Source organism: Pollachius pollachius, assembly GCF_949987615.1.
Source record: "Pollachius pollachius genome assembly, chromosome: 6".
Taxonomy (NCBI): Eukaryota; Metazoa; Chordata; class Actinopteri; order Gadiformes; family Gadidae; genus Pollachius; species Pollachius pollachius.
Window position 1 is genome coordinate 21,887,953 of NC_136939.1, and position 20,568 is coordinate 21,908,520.

Here is a 20,568-nt window from a genome sequence, read left to right on the forward strand (position 1 = left end):
GCTGGCATTTTTTGGCAATGCAAGTTTTCAGTTTTTGGATCCCTTGTATAAAAACAAAAGGGTTTGGCCTAGAGGCCTGCAGTAATAATGCCAAAGTCATAGTAGTTAAATACATTTGCATAAGATAATCTATTTTTGTATCTGATAATTTGATTAGAAATGGTATACTGTAACGTGAATGAACCTGTTTAGTTTTTCGTGAATATTTAAAATGTGTCATCTGGGGCATGGCACATAAAACATATATACATATATATATACACACATGATGACATCCTATTCTAGGAGGAACCACTGGTGGAGAAGCTGTAAACACCAGATGAACCGTCCACGAGAGGGGTAGACCTGCAGGTCTCAGATACCACTAACTGCTGGGACACATGTGGACCTACAGGTCTCAGACACCACTAACTGCTGGGACACATGTGGACCTACAGGTCTCAGACACCACTAACTGCTGGGAGACATGTGGACCTACAGGTCTCAGACACCACTAACTGCTGGGACACATGTCGACCTGCAGGTCTCAGACACCACTAACTGCTGGGACACATGTGGACCTGCAGGGTTCTGAGACATCACTAGCTAGTTGGACACATGTGGCCACAGTCTTGTAATGCCAGCAGAATCCAGAGAATTCCCTTACAATTAGGAAATGATTAACCTATACACGGGAACAGAAAATGATTGTAATTTGGCATTTTCAAGACTTACACAGGTTATAATAGATAACCACATTTTAGCTGCAATTACCTTGGTAGGGTTCATTTTTCTCTCAAAATAATCATCTAAAGCATCTATAATTAAATGCTTTGTACTCTCTTTACTACATTTGTCAAAGCTTGAATTCACAGATAAACAAAATCACAATTTGATATTGGTTTTATGCTTTGTGTTTTGACCGTACAAATTTTCGGCCTAGACAGCGGAAAGAGATAAATAAGAACATCACGTCATCTGGATAAGGACTTGTTTTCTGAATACGGCTTTATTTCCATGAATAAGAAAGCACTGGAGAAAGTTATCATTCCATTTCACCATTCTGAAGTAACCTCTTGTCTGGTGTCGGTACATAAATTGCCACCAGTTGCTGGAAGCTGGAGGCCCTTTCTATAGTGCTGCACATCAAAATCATTCATCACTGAATAGTTAGCTGGGTTGTTAAGTAGCTCTATCGGCAAACAGACGCTAAGTCATACCTATAATAACATTGAAATGACCCACATTTCAATGTACAAAGATAGGGGAACGTCATTTTGGTATTTTCTGTTCACATTTATGAATATTATTACTTCAGTGCTGAAGACTAATAAAAAACACCAACAAAATAACTGATAGATAGTTTGCAGGTAGATAGGTTAATAGCGAGGTTGTTATTACATTGCCATAATTTGTTTGATAGCGTGGTAGTAATTCTGAGGTATCCGACCTTAGGGGTGTGTAAATGTCATTATATTGTTCTTCCATTTTGGTACATGCTGCAGCAATGTGAGCAGTGATACTAAAGCCTCTCTTTTTTTGTAGGCCTTTCTCTGGGTATATGTTAGGTTTCCTTAATCTAGAGCGCGCGCATGAGTTTCCTTCTGTATAGTGGCTCAGGCGCTTTAAGACGTGTGGACAGAGGAGGATGAGTGATGTTAAAGTTAGTCACTCCTTCAACCATCCTCCTGTTGTTCCTCAATCCTCTAAAAGACATCAGCCCCCCATCTACCAGCCGAACAAGGGATCATTGCCAATCACCGGGGATGACTATTGAATTATTTTGTGATTGTTATCCTTGTCTGTGCAACTCGTAGTACCAACCGCAGCATTTCCATCCCTCCTTAAAATTTGTCTTGATGTGACTTTCAGATAACTTCTCTTGTGTTAAATCTCCCAATCTCACTTGTAAATACTGTTAAAATCTAGATGTGTGTTTCTGCCCAATGTCTGTTTATTTACGTGAGCTTCTAAGCTTAATCCAGGTGCCGTATTGTGCACGGACACTGTAAGATAATTCTCCTCCCAAGGGTTATTTTTTGATAAGAGCTTTACTTGGATTCATTTAAATTTTTTTTAAATAAGATAATTGTAAAGATACTTCTGTTTCCCTGTGGTTATGGACTGGTGTTTGTTAAAGATCGCACTGCATTGTTGTCGAGGCTCGCTGGTCGTTTGACACGCTGGTGACGTCGTCGGTTTGCTATTGGCTGTCAACACCAGGCCTGATTCACACCGCGGCAGCAGACGGGTTCATTAGGTACTGTTTGTTCATTATCCCCAATTAAAGATGTGCGTAGAGGACGGCTCGCGGGGGAGCCAGTGGGGTTGATGATACTAGATAAACACTGGTTTCGGTCGTTGATGCGGCTCTGAATTAGCTTCCCTATTACGACACGAAGCAGACTCGGAGGACATGGTAACCTGGATACAATCAGAATATATTGATGTCGAACTGAAACAAGGTGTCCCATGGCCATGTGTTATTTCAATAAACGTGACTTATTTTGGGTCAGGGTTTTGGTGTTTGGTGGCGAGGAAACGCCCATAAAGCATTTTTCTTTAAAGCATGAGGTCCCTGCTATTAGGGCATCGTAAACTTCAGACTACTCTCTCGGTGTGTAGCGGATTAATGTTGTTGTCACTTGACCTGGAAAACAGGGAAATGCAAGCCACCACATACAAACAGAATTACACTCACATGCACACACACATACACTCACTCTCTCACACACAGACACACACACACACACACACACACACAATTACATTCACATGCACGCACACACACACACACACACACACGCACACAAACAGACTTGCACACACACACGCACAGACAAACACACGCATACATACACATACACACACACATACACACACATGCACACAAGCACACATACAGACACACACACACATTACAGAATGGAATGATTCGCCCAATTGGCGAAAACTGATTGTGGAACCAAAGGTACCGCATGAGTATGTGAAATCGTACATGTGTGTTGGAGGGATTATCCTTTGATCTCTCCTTCATCTCGAGCACTTTGGTGTTTTCTTGCGCAGGGAGATAGCCTGAAATATGAAAATATAACTTGGATCTGCAACTGTATGGTAACAAGGATTATGTAATTTCTATCTATCCAGCAAGCTATCTATCTATCTGTCTGTCTGTCTGTCCGTCCGTCCGTCCATCCATCCATCCATCCATCCATCCATCCATCCATCCATCCATCCATCCATCCATCCATCCATCTATCTATCTATCTATCTATCTATCTATCTATCTATCTATCTATCTATCTATCTATCTATCTATCTATCTATCTATCTATCTATCTATCTATCTATCTATCTATCTATCTATCTATCTATCTATCTATCTATCTATCTATCTATCCATCCATCTATCTATATATCTATCCATCTATCCATCTATACATCTGTCTATCTATCTTCGTGCTCTATCTGTGTGTCTCATCATTGCCTAAGGATAGATGTGAAGCAGCATTTATAAGTTTGTTTTCATCCTGGAAAATCATAGCGTGCAGGTGTGTGTGAGAGAGATTTCTTATTTACTATTCACGGGAGGTTCGGCCCCGTATGCACTATTCTAGTGAAATATGCTGGAGATTTAATGCGTAAGACAGTGGTTTTCAGGAGAAAATAGATAGCACTTAATGCAGTGTTCAGGCGAGTGTGTCCTGGCTCTGTGGCCTAAGAGCTCCGAGCAAGGAAGAGCTCTTAGTGCATCCCCACTTCCCCTCCCCTAGCCTTCTTTTCTGTTCTTCAACTTACCCATGGAAACCATACTTCTCTGAATATATTTATATAACTCTAAAGCACTCGTGAATGCCCATAGATGGTCTTTGCCCGGTGCCCACGGCAACATCTAGTAGCAACACATTGACATACTATTGCTAGCGCGCTGGTAGCCTATTTCCGTAATACGACTAAATGGTGAGAGAAAGAGAAAACAGCACTATAAATCACTATAAAAACATACACAGAAAGCAAAAAACATATTCTATTATAAGCATTTAGACACGTGAAGATGACGATGTGAAAAGCCTTTTCCTGAATCATTTGCTAGTTGTTAACGTAGGCAGAGCCGTGATGACATAAGGTGAAGGTCTCTGTGCACCTGCAATGCAGTCTCGCTCTTGAAGTCCTACAGAAGGCTCAGGTTCAAGTTTGACGCTCCGTTTGTTCTCTTGTCTGTCTCTCTGATCGCGCCTCAGGGGCCACCGCTCGTTCTACCAAGTGATCCTGAACAGGATATGTTTGAGAATATGACCAAATATTTTATTGTGAGCTCTGCCTTGGCGGAAATATGTTCACTTATAGACCTTGGCAGTCAGATTCAATGTCGTTTATTCCAAGAAGACTTGGTTTGCATGGTTTAGTTCTTCAGCTGGTATGATATCTGGAGAGAGCATAGTTCAGTGAAATTAAAAGAGAGGAATAAAAACTGAACAAATTAGTAAAAAATAGAAAACTTAAATTGGCAAACATAAAATAACAACTCCCACGGTGCAGTTAAACTCTACCCTCGCATATATACGTTGTGGGGAACCCAGACAGTCGAGGCTAGTGGTTTCTACAAAAGTTATTACTTTGTAGTCAATTGTGCACGCAAAAATAGCAAGGTTGCGTTGTTTTGTAGCGGACTGTACAAAAGCGCTTCAGTGTCCTCTGAACATTTTATACAGCGTTCCCGAGTCATGAAGTCGCTGTTGGAACGATGACTGGTGTTTGCTGTTGCAACCTTGCAAACAGCATTGTTCTGCTGTCTTTTGATCGATCTCAGTTCAACGATTCCCATAGGAAGTGTAGTACATAGATATCATGTGAAGTTATGATGTAGTGTATGGATTCTCAACATATGAGGCATTTGCCTTTATTGGTTGTATAAGTAAAACAATAAAGTAATCACTTCCCTTGTCACCGATTATGAACCTACGTGAGGGCGCAATACCTCATAGAAGCATCTTTAGTAGGGGTTCACCATGGGGGAATTGGAGTGGAAGCACACTGCCCAGGTTGATGGGAAGTTAGTCACAAAACGTCTCATGATAGCAGCAATATGTAGCTTTTGTGTCTTTCTGACATGCTAGCTAATGGTTAAGGTACAGCTGTTTCGCTAGCAATTATTCCATGCATCCATTTCATGGCAAACTTAACAGAAATAATCAGAGCATAAAGTTTATCCCTTTGCATAAATGTACATTTAATACCCTGCTTTGTGTTGTTTTTTCAAACATTAGAAAAAAATTCTATGTTATATATTTCCAATATAATAGATTTGTTATTTTTCCATTGAATTTCTTTTTTTCCCAAGTACTATTTATTCATATTATGTTTTTGCTGATGAACTCCAACACAACTTTTTCAGAGACCTATTAATTAGAAAATAGTTCTGGATATTCTATATGCAGGTTCACCCAGCTATTGTTTAACAACTGCATTTTAAATTGGCTTTAAACTGACCTAACCTCATACCAGTTATTGAAATAGCGGCCCCTTAAAGTACTTACACTTAAACTGCGATACAATGCGGTTGTTTGGTTCAACAAAAAGATGACCACGTTATGCCTGAGAGCCTGTTAAAATGTGATTTTCAATGTCCGTCTCAAATATTATCAAAGAAAGGAAGAAGTTGACAAAAACCTCCTCTTCTTCTACTTCTGTCGTGGATGGTGTGCCTGTGACAGCTGCAATGACCGCCTAATCTGTCCGAACTTCATAGGTGGGGCGGGGCTCGTGTAAAGCGATCCACTGCATCGTCTGCTTGAGTGTTTCATCCAGTTTACGTTCTGTTCCTATCTGCTCTGCCAGAAATCCTTCCATCCTTCAGTTGCGTGTTTTATAGGAAATTTTGTCGTGGTTTAAGTGTAGTTGCTTTTGGTAATTCCATTCCACTATTGAAGTTCATCATAAATGTGACTCTAAATGTTTTACAGATATCCGTCTAGACATGCAAGGGATTAAATCTGTGAAAAAGAAACAAACTACATTTTCAATTGTATTTACACTCCTGTTTTTCATGCCAAAAGATTATGTATTGACTTTGCCATGCTTTAAATAACATAAAGGCTATGTGAATTCAAGTCTAATTCACCAAATACAACCTAAAACATGACAGTATGACTGGATTACCTTATTTATTTTTTACAGTGCTCATTTAGCCAATTCAGTTAAAATCACTAATCACAAAATCACGTGATGCGTGCAACATTTTGGTTGCACATATCACATTTTATCATAAAGTTTTCCTAATGCTGCAATCGTATTTTAAAGGTGCTGTAGGTACGATTTGAAAGTTGTAAAGCTAGAGAGCGGAAATGAGCCGGAGATCAAGATTTAGTGAATAAGCAACCCAAAAAAGCGTCCCTTCCCTGTGCCCCCTCCCGACTTCCTCTGCCGTTGAGCAATGCATTCACCACATTGTCTCCGGCTGACAGATGGCGATCCGTCAGTCACTAATCACCCTCAGATACTGGCTCTCAAGTCGTTCCTACATGTGCACGTTTAATCCCGAAGACATCCCCATGGTAACATGGTATTAAAACGTGGCTTTGCTCTCCTTCCAGTTCGATCCAGACAGACGAGGACGACGAGGTGGCCAACAAGACGTGGGTGCTGACTCCCAAAGTGTACGAGAGTGACGTCACACACATCCTCAACAGCCTGCTGTACGGCTACGACAACAAGCTGCGCCCCGACATCGGAGGTGGGCGCACACTCCGACACGGAGCACTCTGTTTGGTCCCGGGATCAGAAGGCGTATACGTGTGTGCGCACACACACACGCACACACACACACACACACACACACACCAGCGTGCAAACACACACACACACACACGCACACACAAACATAAACACATACACACACACACACACACACACACACACCAGCGTGCAAACACACACACACACACGCACACACAAACATAAACACATACACACACACACACACACACACACACACACACGAAAAGTCGACCTCTCAATTTGAAAAAAGGGTAGGGTAGGGTATAGGGTTTGAAGAATTGTCAGAATTAGAATAAACAGATGGTGGGTGGATCAAAACCTCTGCCCGGCTGTTTTCAGGCAACCCTTTCACAATACATTATTAGTATCAACAAATCTATTAGTATTGCATTCTCGCTGTCAAAATAGAGCATATTTATCATTTTATTTGCAATCGATATTGAAGGACATTTAGACATGCTGAAGTATATTGGAATTAGTAATGCATATGCATGGGTTCTGGACAACAATGTAAGAAGTAGAATAGTTTCATAGTTAGTGAAATAGAGTCGTCCTATATTGTGAATGTGTGTACGTTTGTGCTGATCGCCGCCGACACACCTCCACACATCCTGTGCGGACTGCGGATTCCGACGTTCTCAGACAAAGTTTCTGTGAAGGTTTCAAATCAACACCGTGGAGAATGACCAGTGTAGGAACACGCTTATTCAAATCACTTTCTGAATGCCCCATCTTGCCACTTGGGAACATGGAAATCAGTTTCTCTTCCCTTCATTGGACGATTCGTCAATTCAAGGCAAACGGCGCTATGCACCATTAAGTACAGCACCGGTCCATTCCATGATACACAACACCATTTAAGGGTTGAACTTGACCATTAAGAATTTCTTTGTTCAGTCAAATGAGTCAAGTCATGCTTTGATATTAACCCGCGTTCAAATGACGACGATGTCGCTCACATCCAATCTATAAATAATGCGTAACTCAGTGCACCGTGACAGGTCTGTTTCCCTCCGTTTTTTTCCGTGGTTCAAAATGAAGAGGTGGTTTGCGACGCATCTCGCATCATATGAGCATAAAGCGCGTCTCCGAGCGAGCCCTCAGAAGCAGACGCGGCTGACAGCCCCCGACGATGCCATCCTGCCTCCACTTCTTCTTCTTCTACTTCTTCAAACGCGCTATGATCTTGCATTCTCAGTCTCCGTGGCACAGCAGCTGCCAAGTGACACACGCCGTTTTAAATTGGCAAACGACTTAGCTATAGCATAACCGACCGCCCGACCGACGGACGGACCGCCCGCCCGACCCACCAACACGCTGAGACCGAGGTTGCTCCTGCGCTGTAAATCCGGGGGATTTGGCAGAGCGTGCCGCGGTTTGTCCCTTTGAAGCTCTCCAAAGTTAATTTAATGTTGAATGCCTCGGCGGTCTACGTATAACGATGAGGCAAATGAGGGAGCGTAGGAAAGAGACGGACGGCAGGAAAGAGTAATATAAGGGAGCGGAGAGATCTATGTAGAGCGTCTCTTTGCTAGTGCGCAGTGTAATTAAAATACGCTTTGTTACATGGCTACGTTGATAGCTCATCCATTAAGAGAATCAGCGGGTTATTATGTTTTGTGGTGTAAGCTACCCTTGTGAGGGACCAGACTGTGAGCAACAGGGACCCGTCTCTTACGAGCATTTGACCTGGACTGAAAGCATTCAGAATTCAGGCGTCTGGGAAAGACGTGAAGTCCATTTTGATGTGAACCTTCCGCCCTACCCCCCTTTGCACAGCGAGTGTCCGTTGCCTCCTGTCTCAGGGAGAATCTGAGAGCCATAATGTCTTCCCGTGGAGCCTCTGACAGATGCCGACTCCTCAGACTAGTCCACCCTTAGGTCCGCGCTGTGCTACGGGGTTCAAAGCGCTGCGGACGCTGATCCCAGAGGCCCCTGAGAATTCTGACACGTTTCCGCCGTTTTACGTTTTACGTTCTCTTTACCCTGCTGTCAAGTATTTTCCCAGAGCCTTATCACCTCTGACATCGACCTGGTCACACACGTCAGCTCTTCCCCTTGCCTCAGTATAACACACACACACACGCGCACACACACACACACACACACACAGACACACACACACACCTCCATTGATGCTGAGAAAGAAGTACTTCAAAAAGAGAGAAGCATATTTAGGATATGTTTTCCATAGGCATGCTGCTCAAATAACTTTATGCAATGCTTTGTATCGTGGTATGTGTTTTTGAATTGTCTTGCTCTATTGTGTTATTTTGTGTTGCTCTCTATGTCTATTGCTTCATATTTATGAATACAACTCTGTGGCCCATTGAAAAAAAAATATATTGTTGCAATTTAACCTAAACATAATGTCAGAAAGTCCTTCGCCTCTGTATTCAAAATATATTCAATAAACCATATTTAAATATCTTATTTGAAGTGTTAGTAATGCCACACAATTTGTCCACCTTTTAATTGACTAAAAAGATTCTTTCATACTTTTCCTGTGGACTGGGGACAAGTCAGGACTTTTGTATTCACCTCAGTCTATCCCCTCATTCATCCCTGACTAAAGGCTATGCAAGTGTCTGTCAGAGCCTACCAATGTCTCTTCCCAAGTGGGTTAAAAATATTTAAACAGTAATAAACTAAAATGCCGTCTTTGAAACAGAGTTTTCTTCCTTTTCACTGCAGTCAAACCAACGGTGATCCACACAGACATGTTTGTCAACAGCATTGGCCCGGTGAATGCTATCAACATGGTGAGTACAACTCTGTCATTCATAACCGACTGTAAATATTAAACCTTACATGAGTTATCTCGGTTTGATTTGCTTTGATGTTGTTGCTGATCGCATTGCCTCAAAAGGAGATTAAAGTCATATTGAATCATTTGTCTTCACATAAAAGAAGAATTAAAATAAACCAATTACTTTTTACTCTGCACGATTGACATCAATCAACTGATGAATTGATATCGACCAATGATTATGATCCCATTAAAAGCATGCTCCCTTCAGTCACTTTCGTTTAACTAATCGTTTTACTAATTCTCTGGCTAAAGATGGCTGCCACTGGCAGTGTGAGTGACTTTCTGGTGGCCTGCGGTTTGCAACAGGCATTAGGAGTGGCTGGCCCCAACACGGATGAATTCTGTACTATTTGTAGACCAGAGCATACAAGTTAAGCTGCCGTAACAGTTAAAATAGGGCAGGAGAGTGGGTGGGGAAACAAGATTACTGTGAGAGAGAGAGAGAGAGAGAGAGAGAGAGGGAGGTAGAAAGACAGACAGAGAGAGAGAGATAAAAGGTGGTGTGTGTTTGCATGTCCATGTTTCTGTGTGTGTCTATGCATGTCTTTCTTTGTATGTGTGTTTGGTGTGACTGTGTGGCTGTGTTAGTGTGTGTATTTGTATGCCTGTGTTTGTGGGGTGTGTATCTATGTCGGCTTGTTGTTGTGCGTGCATGTGTGCCTGTGTGTGTGTGTGTGTGTGTGTGACATATTGCAGCAGATACCAGGACCTGATGTAGCATTGGGTTGCGTTCTGTCTTCTGGTGTCCTGCTGAGAGTTGAATCCTATTGTTATTCCGGTGGAGTTGTCTACTGCTCTGCATGGTTGAAAGGTGCCTTTAAAGCTGTCTTATACTGCTGGCTGGCTGGGTGCTTTGCATCAACTAATGCACCCACTCTCTCTCTCTCTCTCTCTCTCTCTCTCTCTCTCTCTCTCTCTCTCTCTCTCTCTCTCTCGCCCGCCCCGCAACTACTGTCACAGCCACGTATATAGAGAGGCGCCGTTGTGATCTGCTGGCTGTTAATCACATTCAGCCCACACTACCCTTAGACCAAGTGTGTGTCAGTGGGTGCGCGTGTGCGTGTTTGTGTTGTTCTTTGTGTGTGTACGTGTGCGTCCTCGCGGTATGCTCCTCGATAACAATGGCCTTTGGCTCACGTGAAACTTTGATTGATCACCGCACTTTCCGATGTCATTAGAGTCCGCCGGTCCGCCGCGTGCACACTAAATCACACCGGCAATCTGGGGGAGGGGCCGCAGTGGGGCGGGGGGCAGGGGAGAGGGGAGAAGGGAGAAGGGAAGTTGGGGAGTAGGGAGGCGGAGTAGGGGAGAAGGGGAGAAGGGAGTAAGGAGAAGGGAGAAGGGAGAGGGGAGAAGGGAGTAGGAAGTAGGGGAGAAGGGAGAGGGGAGAAGGGGAGTAGGAGAGAAGGGAGACGGGAGTAGAGTAGGGAGTAGGGAGTAGGGAGGAGGGGAGAAGGGAGTAGGGAGAAGGGGAGAAGGGAGTAGGGAGAAAGGGAGAAGGGAGTAGGTAGAAGGGAGTAGGGAGTAGGGAGAAGGGGAGAAGGGGAGAAGGGAGTAGGGAGAAGGGGAGAAGGGAGTAGGGAGAAAGGGAGAAGGGAGTAGGGAGAAGGGAGTAGGGAGTAGGGAGAAGGGGAGTAGGGAGAAGGGAGTAGGGAGTAGGGAGAAGGGGAGAAGGGAGTAGGGAGAAGGGGACCAGAGAGTCGTGTGCGAGGTGCGTATGTTGAAGTGCACTGCCAGTGCGAGGGTGCGCATCGCAGCATGAAAAACAATTTTCAGAATTCTTAATTATGTATGAGGAATGGATCAAATATGGCGGCGGTACAAATCGCACACTCCGTAGAGAAGTGAGGTGTTTGGGGGGGGGAGCAGGGAAGAGGGACACAGTTAAAGGAAAGGAGTGAGAGAAGAAAATTGAAATAAATAAATGGGGAGGCTCGAGTTCCCTTACCTTAGGAGGGGATGGTGTAAGAGTGACACGGCACTGTGCGCACGGCGCGGAGTACACACGCGTGTGTCACGGTGTGTATGCAGTGAGCGGTGACACCGCACACTGGCAGGGGTTCCCGATGAAGTCAAGTCCACAATCACCTTGGATCAGCGGAAACATTGACAGTAACTCCGAATAAATTGCCGTGGATTGACGAGCTGATAAACAAATGAATAAATGATGTGGGTTTAAAGTCTTGTTTGTTACTCTTTGACGTGGATTTGGGCTGCATTGTTAAGCTAAGCTATTGTCAGGAACTGAATGCCTCTGTGTCCTCTCACAGACAAATCCCTGTGTATTAATGTATTTATTATCTCTTTCTCTCTCTCTCTCTCTGATGCTCTCTCTCTCTTTCTCTCACCTCTATCTTCACTTGTCATGCTTCTTTTGAACAGGATTCATTCTTTTCTCCGTCCCCCCCCTCCCTTTCTGAGGACAAAAGCACAGTGAGGGCAGGTTATGACGAGAGATAATACTTCAGCCGAACAAGAGGGAATATTAATTGCCCCGTTGAACATTTAATTTTCGGGTTGAGGGCTTCAAGATGGCCTTGTTCAGCGGTGCTATTTAACCGGGCACAAAGCCATTCCACGGGGCCCAGAGACAGCCATCTTGAGGAGTGGTGGTGCCTGGAAGTGTATTTTGACATTACATTTCTATTATAAATGTACATTTCCTCCTTAACCAAGAGTTATCTACAAAAAAAAGTACTTTTAAGGTTTCTGCTTCAGAGAGCACCCAAGCTATTTTAAGGGTCAGTGGTTTGAAACACATTGAAACCTTCGGAGGAATTTCCCCGAGGTGGGGTTTTTTAAAAGTCAAACTTGTAAAATAAAGGGGGTTGGAGAGAGAGAGAGCTGCCAACTTTGATGTCTTCAAAGGCAGATGTAAGATATATGATTATTATTCATAAGGAGACATGAAGCCTTCCATATGCTTTATGGAATTGCCTTGAAATCATGACTTTATAATTAAGAAAGGCATTCATCCATGTCAAATAAAAAAAAGCATGAAAGATCTTGTGAAAACATGAATCCTTCAAACATTTTTTTCTCCCCCATCAGGAGTACACCATCGACATCTTCTTCGCCCAGACGTGGTACGACCGGAGGTTAAAGTTCAACAGCACAATGAAGGTCCTGCGCCTCAACAGCAACATGGTCGGGAAGATCTGGATCCCCGACACCTTCTTCCGCAACTCCAAGAAGGCCGACGCCCACTGGATTACCACGCCCAATCGCATGCTCCGGATCTGGAACGACGGACGCATCCTGTACACTCTGAGGTAAGCGAACGCAGATAAAGGCTGAGCTGGAACGGCGGTGCGTGAGGACAGAGAAGGACAGGGGATTCTACGTTCTGCGCTCTGACTCTGGGAGAAGGCTTTCAGTCAGTTGTGGTTTAATGTTGCTGCAAAGTGACACAGAGTGACACGTGAATATAAATACAAATGGCATTCATCTTAATCTATTATTACTCAAATACAAAGATGCATACATTGCTTTGATCAGCATAATTCAGTAGAATATAATATATCGTCTATAGACATTTGGATTACATTCCGAGCTCAAGATACTGAAACTCGACTTTCATCCGTATCTATCTGAAGCATTTATAACAAACGGCAAATAATGTCACTCAGATTGGCATTTCACACACAGACACACACACACACACACACATTTTGTTAAGTGAGCAGGTGCCTCGGTGAACCTTCTCTATAGTTTCTCCCGTCTCGCGGCTAACGGGACAAGTGCTCAGAGCGGCAGCGTAAACAGGGGGCGGCGTATTAATAACCGGGCGTGCAGCGCTCCGTACATCATCGTAAACGCAGCGGGACGTCGCCGCCGTTCAGGTCTGCCATTATCAACCGTAATAAGATAAGAAGAGGAGAGGTGAACTCTGCCTGGCGACCCTTTATCACATCATGATGGATTCCTCATACGCGCATCGCAACACACCCCCGCCCAAACCCTCCCCCCACACCACTTCATTAATTTGTTAAAGAACTCAGAGTTTAACCAACAGATAATTAGGATGGCTGCCTTGTGATATACGACCGTCGCGTGGTGTGTAAAACTCGGTGTTAAGGTCACACACTCATTAGAGTGGCGTAATGACTCTGCCTTTAAGGTCTTTAAAGTATGAACCCAAGACGCTGTTCCTGCTGTTTGAGAAGGTTAGGTTTTATTACGTTTATAAAGTTCAAGGTGCTATGCGTGGATTAAGTTGTGAATTGCATTAGAGGGAGTTAGTTGTGTTTTGAGTGCGAGCCGATGTCTCGCGTCGGCTGTTTTCACCTACGTCAAAGGATGCTCGGAAAGACTGCACACACTAATGTGTTTGTTATTCCGTTCAATACATGTACAATACAAAAAATAGCAATAAATTTGTCCGCCGTCAAAATCTTTTATTTGTAATTATTTTCATTCACTTTACCAGGCGATTCCTCTGTTGCTCGGGCACTTAAATTATGTATTTGCGTGTTTCCAGGTTGACTATCGACGCTGAGTGCCAGCTTAAACTGAACAACTTTCCCATGGATGAGCACTCCTGTCCCCTGGAGTTTTCAAGCTGTAAGTCATACCATATGCTGTTGACATACTGTTACTCTCTCTCTCTCTCTCTCTCTCTCTCTCTCTCTCTCTCTCTCTCTCTCTCTCTCCCCTCTCTCTCTCTCCCCTTTTTCAATCTCTTACTATGTCTCTCCCTTTATCTTGCTACCACCTTACCATACATTTATATAAATATATATATATTATTATTATTATATATTATTTTATTGCTGTCTCTCTCCTTGTAATAAGTCATATTATAAAAGTCAAACTCTTTCCCACACTACCACCATGACTGTGAAAAGGGGTTACGTTCACAGTCCCTACCCGATTCATTATTGTTTGGTTCGTACTGCAGCATTGTGAGGAAGAATACAGAGCCTCACATCAACATAATATTGAAGTCAATACGTGAGTCATATCCTGTATACCAGTAAACAAATATGGTAAAAACAAAAATGAGCCCTGCACTTAATGAAAAGTGATATTCCTGCCAATGTCTCCTGAAAAAAACCCTCACAACACTTCCCTTAAGGCAATATTTGCATGAGATCAATATCGTTTTAGAATAGTGCTTTCTTATTGGGGAGTATACCCAAGGATGGAGGAGCCAAGGAGCCAAGTCTTAAGTATGAGGGGGGAATGGAGGGAAATTCTGATGAGCCTGCCAGGGAGCTACAAAGAGATGCACCATGGGAGATCCTTCCTCAATAGCTCTAGCGGGAGAATAATAAACGGATGGATCCCTATAGATCTCACAAGGCACTCACTAAACATGGGTTGATGCCTTACTCAGAGACTCTGGATCCCCCCCCCCCCCCAGCTCTCTGGATTGGACAATCTCCAGTTAGCAGTAAATAAATATATAAAGGAGAATGGAGTCTGATTTAAAAGTATGCCCTGCGTGCATTGCCGCTTAATAGGGTTGACTTCCTGTCAGACAGGATATCGGAACAGACGAATCTGTCGATCCGACGTGCCTCCGAGGCCCTGAAGAACGGGCTGTCCAAAGGAACGCTAACATAGTTAGGTCGGCCCCTTGCGGTTTGCTCTGCGATCCAAGTGCACACCGTGCAGGCGCGCCGCGGTAGCTCCCTGCTGCAGCAGCCAATCACCTTCATACCTCTGCACTCACGTTAGCGGCGAGCCGCAGCGCACGTGCTAGGATGATGTGTCTGACTTATTTAGCTGGAATAGCGCTACTGGTTGTGTTTGCGAATATAAGCCGAAGGGAGAGGATCACTCATGCGTAGGGGACCCAACACAGAGTGAATTATTAAAGCACATTTTGTGTATCCAAAAGACATAGTACAAGGGTTCATTGTTGTTGTATAATCAAGTCATGTCTAGTTTAGTTGAAGAACCTTTATTCTGAATAACCTTGTCAATGTATTTTACCACAATCATTTTGGGAAAATCCTCTTAAGTGGTTCATAAATTGTGAGTCTAAATTAAATACATTAACCCCCTAGCGCCCCGAAGCATAAGGAAAGGCTTCCTTCACGATCAAGCTAGAGACCTTGAGAGGGAATGCAAAGTAGTAAATCCCTCCTTTTCCCCGGGATGGTAAGGAGTGCGATGACAGACAAAACGCTAGCAAACAAGCAGAAAGAACAGCCTAAACCATTTCATTCTTCCAAAAATATAAGAGAGTTTTCCTCCCATCTGCCGACTGTCCCATCAGCAACCTCCCCAGGAAAACCCCCCCCCCCCTGCCCCGAGGACCTGTGTTCCCCCACTCTAACCCGGTCGTGTCCTGCCTCTCCCCTGCGCGCATGCAGACGGCTACCCGCGGGAGGAGATCGTCTACAAGTGGAAGCGGAGCTCGGTGGAGGTGGGGGACATCCGCTCCTGGAGGCTGTACCAGTTCTCCTTCGTGGGCCTGAGGAACACCTCGGAGGTCGTCAGGACCGTGTCGGGTAGGTCCAGGCCCGTCGGTGGAGGGGAAGCCGCCGGCGGGCCTGTCTGCCCTTTCATGGATCAGCTGCAGCATCAGCTCCGTCTCCCGCCGCTCCTCCGCTAACCTTTCGCCGCGTCGAGATCGGTTTATGTTCGACGTGCATTAGTCGAGGACGATTGCCCGTTAAAGCCTGTGCTTGTGTGTGTGTGTGTGTGTGTGTGTGTGGGGGGGGGGGGGTCTTCATGTGTGCGTGTGTGCGGCACATGCTTGATTGTGTGTGTGTTTCCTTGCGTTTGTGTGCACGTGTGTGGGAGGTTGTGTGTGTGCGTTTGTGCGTGTGTGTGTGTGTGTGTGCACGTGCTTGCTTGTGGGTGCGTTTGCGTGTGGGTGCACGCGCGTGTGTGTGTGTGTGTGTGTGTGTGTGTGTGTGTGTGTGTGTGTGTGTGTGTGTGTGTGTGTGCGTGCGTGCGTGCGTGTTTACTTGTCAACTCACCAATGAAGAAGCATTATCAAGGTCATTGCATCCTGGGAAACACTGTGTTCAAGATCTTCTTTCCTCTTCATTCCTCTTCGTTGACAAGTGCGTTTGACATTAACAAAACAAGAAAATGAAACAGGGAATACTGGGAATAAATCATTCATTTTTTGGGTTGATTCATTCACCCGTAAAGCAAGGCAGCGATGTGATTCTCTGCTTCAGGTATTTTGTGTTGACTTACGGAAAGTTGCAATACAGGCATGTATATGCATCTTGTTTGCTGATGTGTATTTTGCATTAGATGTGAATACGTAATGCATGTGAAGATACAATATACAGAAATAGAAAAAATGAGGTAAAGAATGTTATTGCATCTAATCTCGGCCATATGGCCGAAAAAAAGTCAGAGCAAGCGATTCATTTTACTCACAAACTCAACAAGCCTCTGGATGATTCATGCTGGCTAATCACTTAGCCACACCTTCCGATCGTATTAGAGTGGTTTTCCTTACTCTGGCAGATATGAATGTGCATAAGTGACTAAAAAGGAACCCAATCAATTTGTCTATGAACATAAATATGCCGTGCAAGTGTCTGTTTTTTTTTGCATTAATAGTAGGGTTGGAATTTGTTTAGTTTTTTGGGGATATTTATTGAGGCTATTCCCCTAAGTGCATATTGATCAAGGGAAATGGATATTTCCTTGGCTATAGTCAATCCATTTGGTGCCTTCTCTCTATAATGGGGAATGCGATGGTCGGGAAAGATAATTTCACGAGAAGTGTAGTGACGGCCACTCATTATTCTTGCTTACCTTTGCAGATGCAGTGTATCACAGTTATCTACTACAGCCAAATCACAGGGGGTTTAACTTAAAATAGCTTGTGTGTGTGGGTTTGTGTGTATGTGTTTGTGTATTTATGCTCATGACCTCTTAAGAATATGTTTATATCGTTTTGAGTTGAGTTAACACACAGTTAAATGTGTGGGGATATCAAGCCCTTCACTGTAATGCTATGGAGGACACGACACGCGATTACAGAATCTCAAGCCAGCGTGTTTTCCTGTCGAGTGGTTAGGATGTCTGGTTTCAGGAGCAGCAATCAAACCAAAGTCTTCACTGGGCTATGCATGGTTGCTTCGACAGCTGTTTAGCCTGGGTTTTCACACACGCACACACGTGCACAGACACATGCACAAACACACACACATGCATACACAATAACACACACATACACAGACACACTGGGGACGTCTCCCACAGGCATTTTTAATTTGAACAGTGGAGTTTAAATCTGCAGCTTCACTGCTACAATCCACCTGAGCATAACAGACTGACTGTGGGATGATAGACACACACACAGAGGACATTTGAGTGATTTTAGAATGTAGCCAGAAAGACAAGCCTTCCAAGACGACCACTATCAGGAACAGGGAGAAACTCTCCCTCCTCTCTCTCTCTCTCTCTCTCTCTCTCTCTCTCTCTCTCTCTCTCTCTCTCTCTCTCTCTCTTTCTCCCTCTCCCTCTCTCGCTTTCTCTCTCTCTCTCTCTCTCTCTCTCTCTCTCTCTCTCTGAAGCTATAAGTCTCGCTCTCTCCGTGTTGCCGGATATTTGCATAAGCGGCCATCTGCTTTCTTGTCACATTAGAAAACATTGGCGCAGGTCAGAGAGACCTCCTATCCTCTGCGACCTCTCCGGGAGTGTCTGTCGTCCGTCTTGACCTTGCTTGTGTGTTGGAGAACACTCAGAAGGAGCAAAGAGAGCCGTCGTTTCCCCCGTTGTGTCTGCTGTACAGACGCGCTGACCCATCGGGCCTCTGAGCCCCTCTCACCTTCCTAATCCCCTTCAGCGTAATGTCCCAGATCAAAGCGCTAAGTGGCGTGGGACTGATTCGATTGGATCCTTCATGGTGTTTGGTTACACCGTGCTAACAGGGGACACAACCATGTATGCTGTGGTAGTTTGTTGCAGGCTTTGCTTAATAGCAAAGCCTGCAAGTGCTTGGACCTTAAAGTTTCTCTGGGTTGTGAATTGTTTTAAAATGTAGTCTCTGTTCATTCAGGGAATTCTCAATTGAAATGATTTACGACAAACTACAAGCTATTCTGCCAGTGATTTTGTAAATCGTCGTATGATATATCTGCTTTTTTCTCGCCTGAAGGTTGCTCTCAGGTAGACACATGTGAATGTAGTAGAGAAGGAGAAAGTCTGGAGACAGCTAGGCTTCTTTTCAGCCAATTAGGGAAGAGACATCTTGCTGGGTACAAGTCCTGAATGAGATTCTATGTTGTAGTGACGCCGCAAAGGCAAAAAGTGTCTGAAAAAAGAGGTGTTAGCAACAGTAAGCGCCCCTTCCACCTCCTCCTCCACCTCCTCCTCCTCCTCCTCCTCCTCCTCCTCCAAGAGACAAACCAAAAAGCTACCTTTATAAGCAATACCAGACTCATCATTAGCGGGCCAAACTGACAGACAGACAGACGTACAGACGTACAGACAGACAGACAGACAGACAGACAGACAGACAGACAGACAGCCAGACATACAAAGGGACAGACAGATAGACAGACAGACAGACAGACAGACAGACAGACAGACATAGACAGACAAAGGGACAGACAGACAGACGTACAGACAGACAGACGTACAGACAGACAGACAGACAGACAAAGGGACAGACAGACAGACAGACAGACAGACAGACAGACAGACAGACAGACAGACAAAGGGACAGACAGACAGACAGACAGACAGACAGACAGACAGACAGACAGACAGACAAAGGGACAGGCAGACAGACAGACAGACAGACAGACAAAGGGACAGACAGACAGACAGACAGACAAAGGGACAGACAGACAGACGTACAGACAGACAGACAGACAGACAAAGGGACAGACAGACAGACAGACAGACAGACAGACAGACAGACAGACAGACAGACAGACAGACAAAGGGACAGACAGACAGACAGACAGACAGACAGACAGACAGACAGAAAGACAGACAGACAGACAAAGGGACAGACAGACAGACAGACAGACAGACAGACAGACAGACAGACAGACAGACAGACAGACAAAGGGACAGACAGACAGACAGACAGACAGACAGACAGACAAAGGGACAGACAGACAGACAGACAGACAAACGGACAGACAGACATTCAGACAGACAGACAGACAGACAGACGGACAAAGGGACAGACAGACACACAGACATACAGACACACAGACATGCAGACAGACAGACAGACAGACCGACACAGGGACAGACAGAGGCGCAGCAGTGCCGGTTCTAAACAGGGCTACCTCAGGTGAGCGGCCCCTGGGCCCAAATCCCTCCCCATTTGCCGGGACGCGGCGCAGGCTCCTCCAGGCGGCCGTCCTTATCACAGCCACCCCTCTCACTTACCGTCCAGCCGTGGTCGCCTGATCAACACCTCCACCAGGACAACACAATAAAGAGAGACGGGAGGGCTGGATGCCGAGGGTGAAGTATACGGACCAGCGGCAGGGAGCTCACTTAAAGCTCACCATTTTGGGAGGATCTTCTGCGGTGCCCGTCCTTTCTCTGTATTCTACTTGCAGGCTGTGTCTGCTTTTGTTTGAGTTCTCGTCTCGTCCAAGATGACCAGAGGCTGGCCTCCTCGTGTCACGTTACATCAGGGAGGCCTTTCAGGGGGGAGCCGAGGTTTCAACCTATGTCCAGCAACACACACACACACACAGACGCGCACATGCACGCGAGGACACACGCACACACTTACACACACGCACGCACACGCACACACACACACACACACACACACACGCGCACACACACACAATGATACACTTTAATGCATACATGTAGATATTTGCGCACATAAGCATAGACATTTCATTGGCTGTATGAAGTGCTTCTTCTGAGCAAGGACCTTCAGGAGGACATTACTGTTTTCAAGAGAGAGAGAGAGAGAGAAAAGGAGAGTGAGGGAGCAGGCTAGAGGAAGGGACTTGAGGCAGGGAGACTGTGTAAGGGATAACAGCGAGACGGAGGCTTTGTGCGTAAGACACTGCGGATGAAGTCCACCGTAACTT

General features: G+C 44.9%; 1 protein-coding gene across 1 annotated transcript in view; it reads left to right on the plus strand.

Annotated features, from left to right (window-relative positions):
• The window catches only part of gabrg2 (gamma-aminobutyric acid type A receptor subunit gamma2), a gene marked incomplete at both ends in the record, with an annotated part of 30,204 nt that overhangs the window by 1,065 nt on the left and 8,571 nt on the right, over positions 1-20,568 (plus strand). The window contains 5 exons of the mRNA XM_079738535.1: positions 6,573-6,712; positions 9,451-9,518; positions 12,620-12,840; positions 14,049-14,131; positions 15,892-16,085. Coding sequence (XP_079594661.1) covers positions 6,573-6,712; positions 9,451-9,518; positions 12,620-12,840; positions 14,049-14,131; positions 15,892-16,085 — 706 coding nt within the window. The remainder of the gene's footprint in view (positions 1-6,572; positions 6,713-9,450; positions 9,519-12,619; positions 12,841-14,048; positions 14,132-15,891; positions 16,086-20,568) is intronic.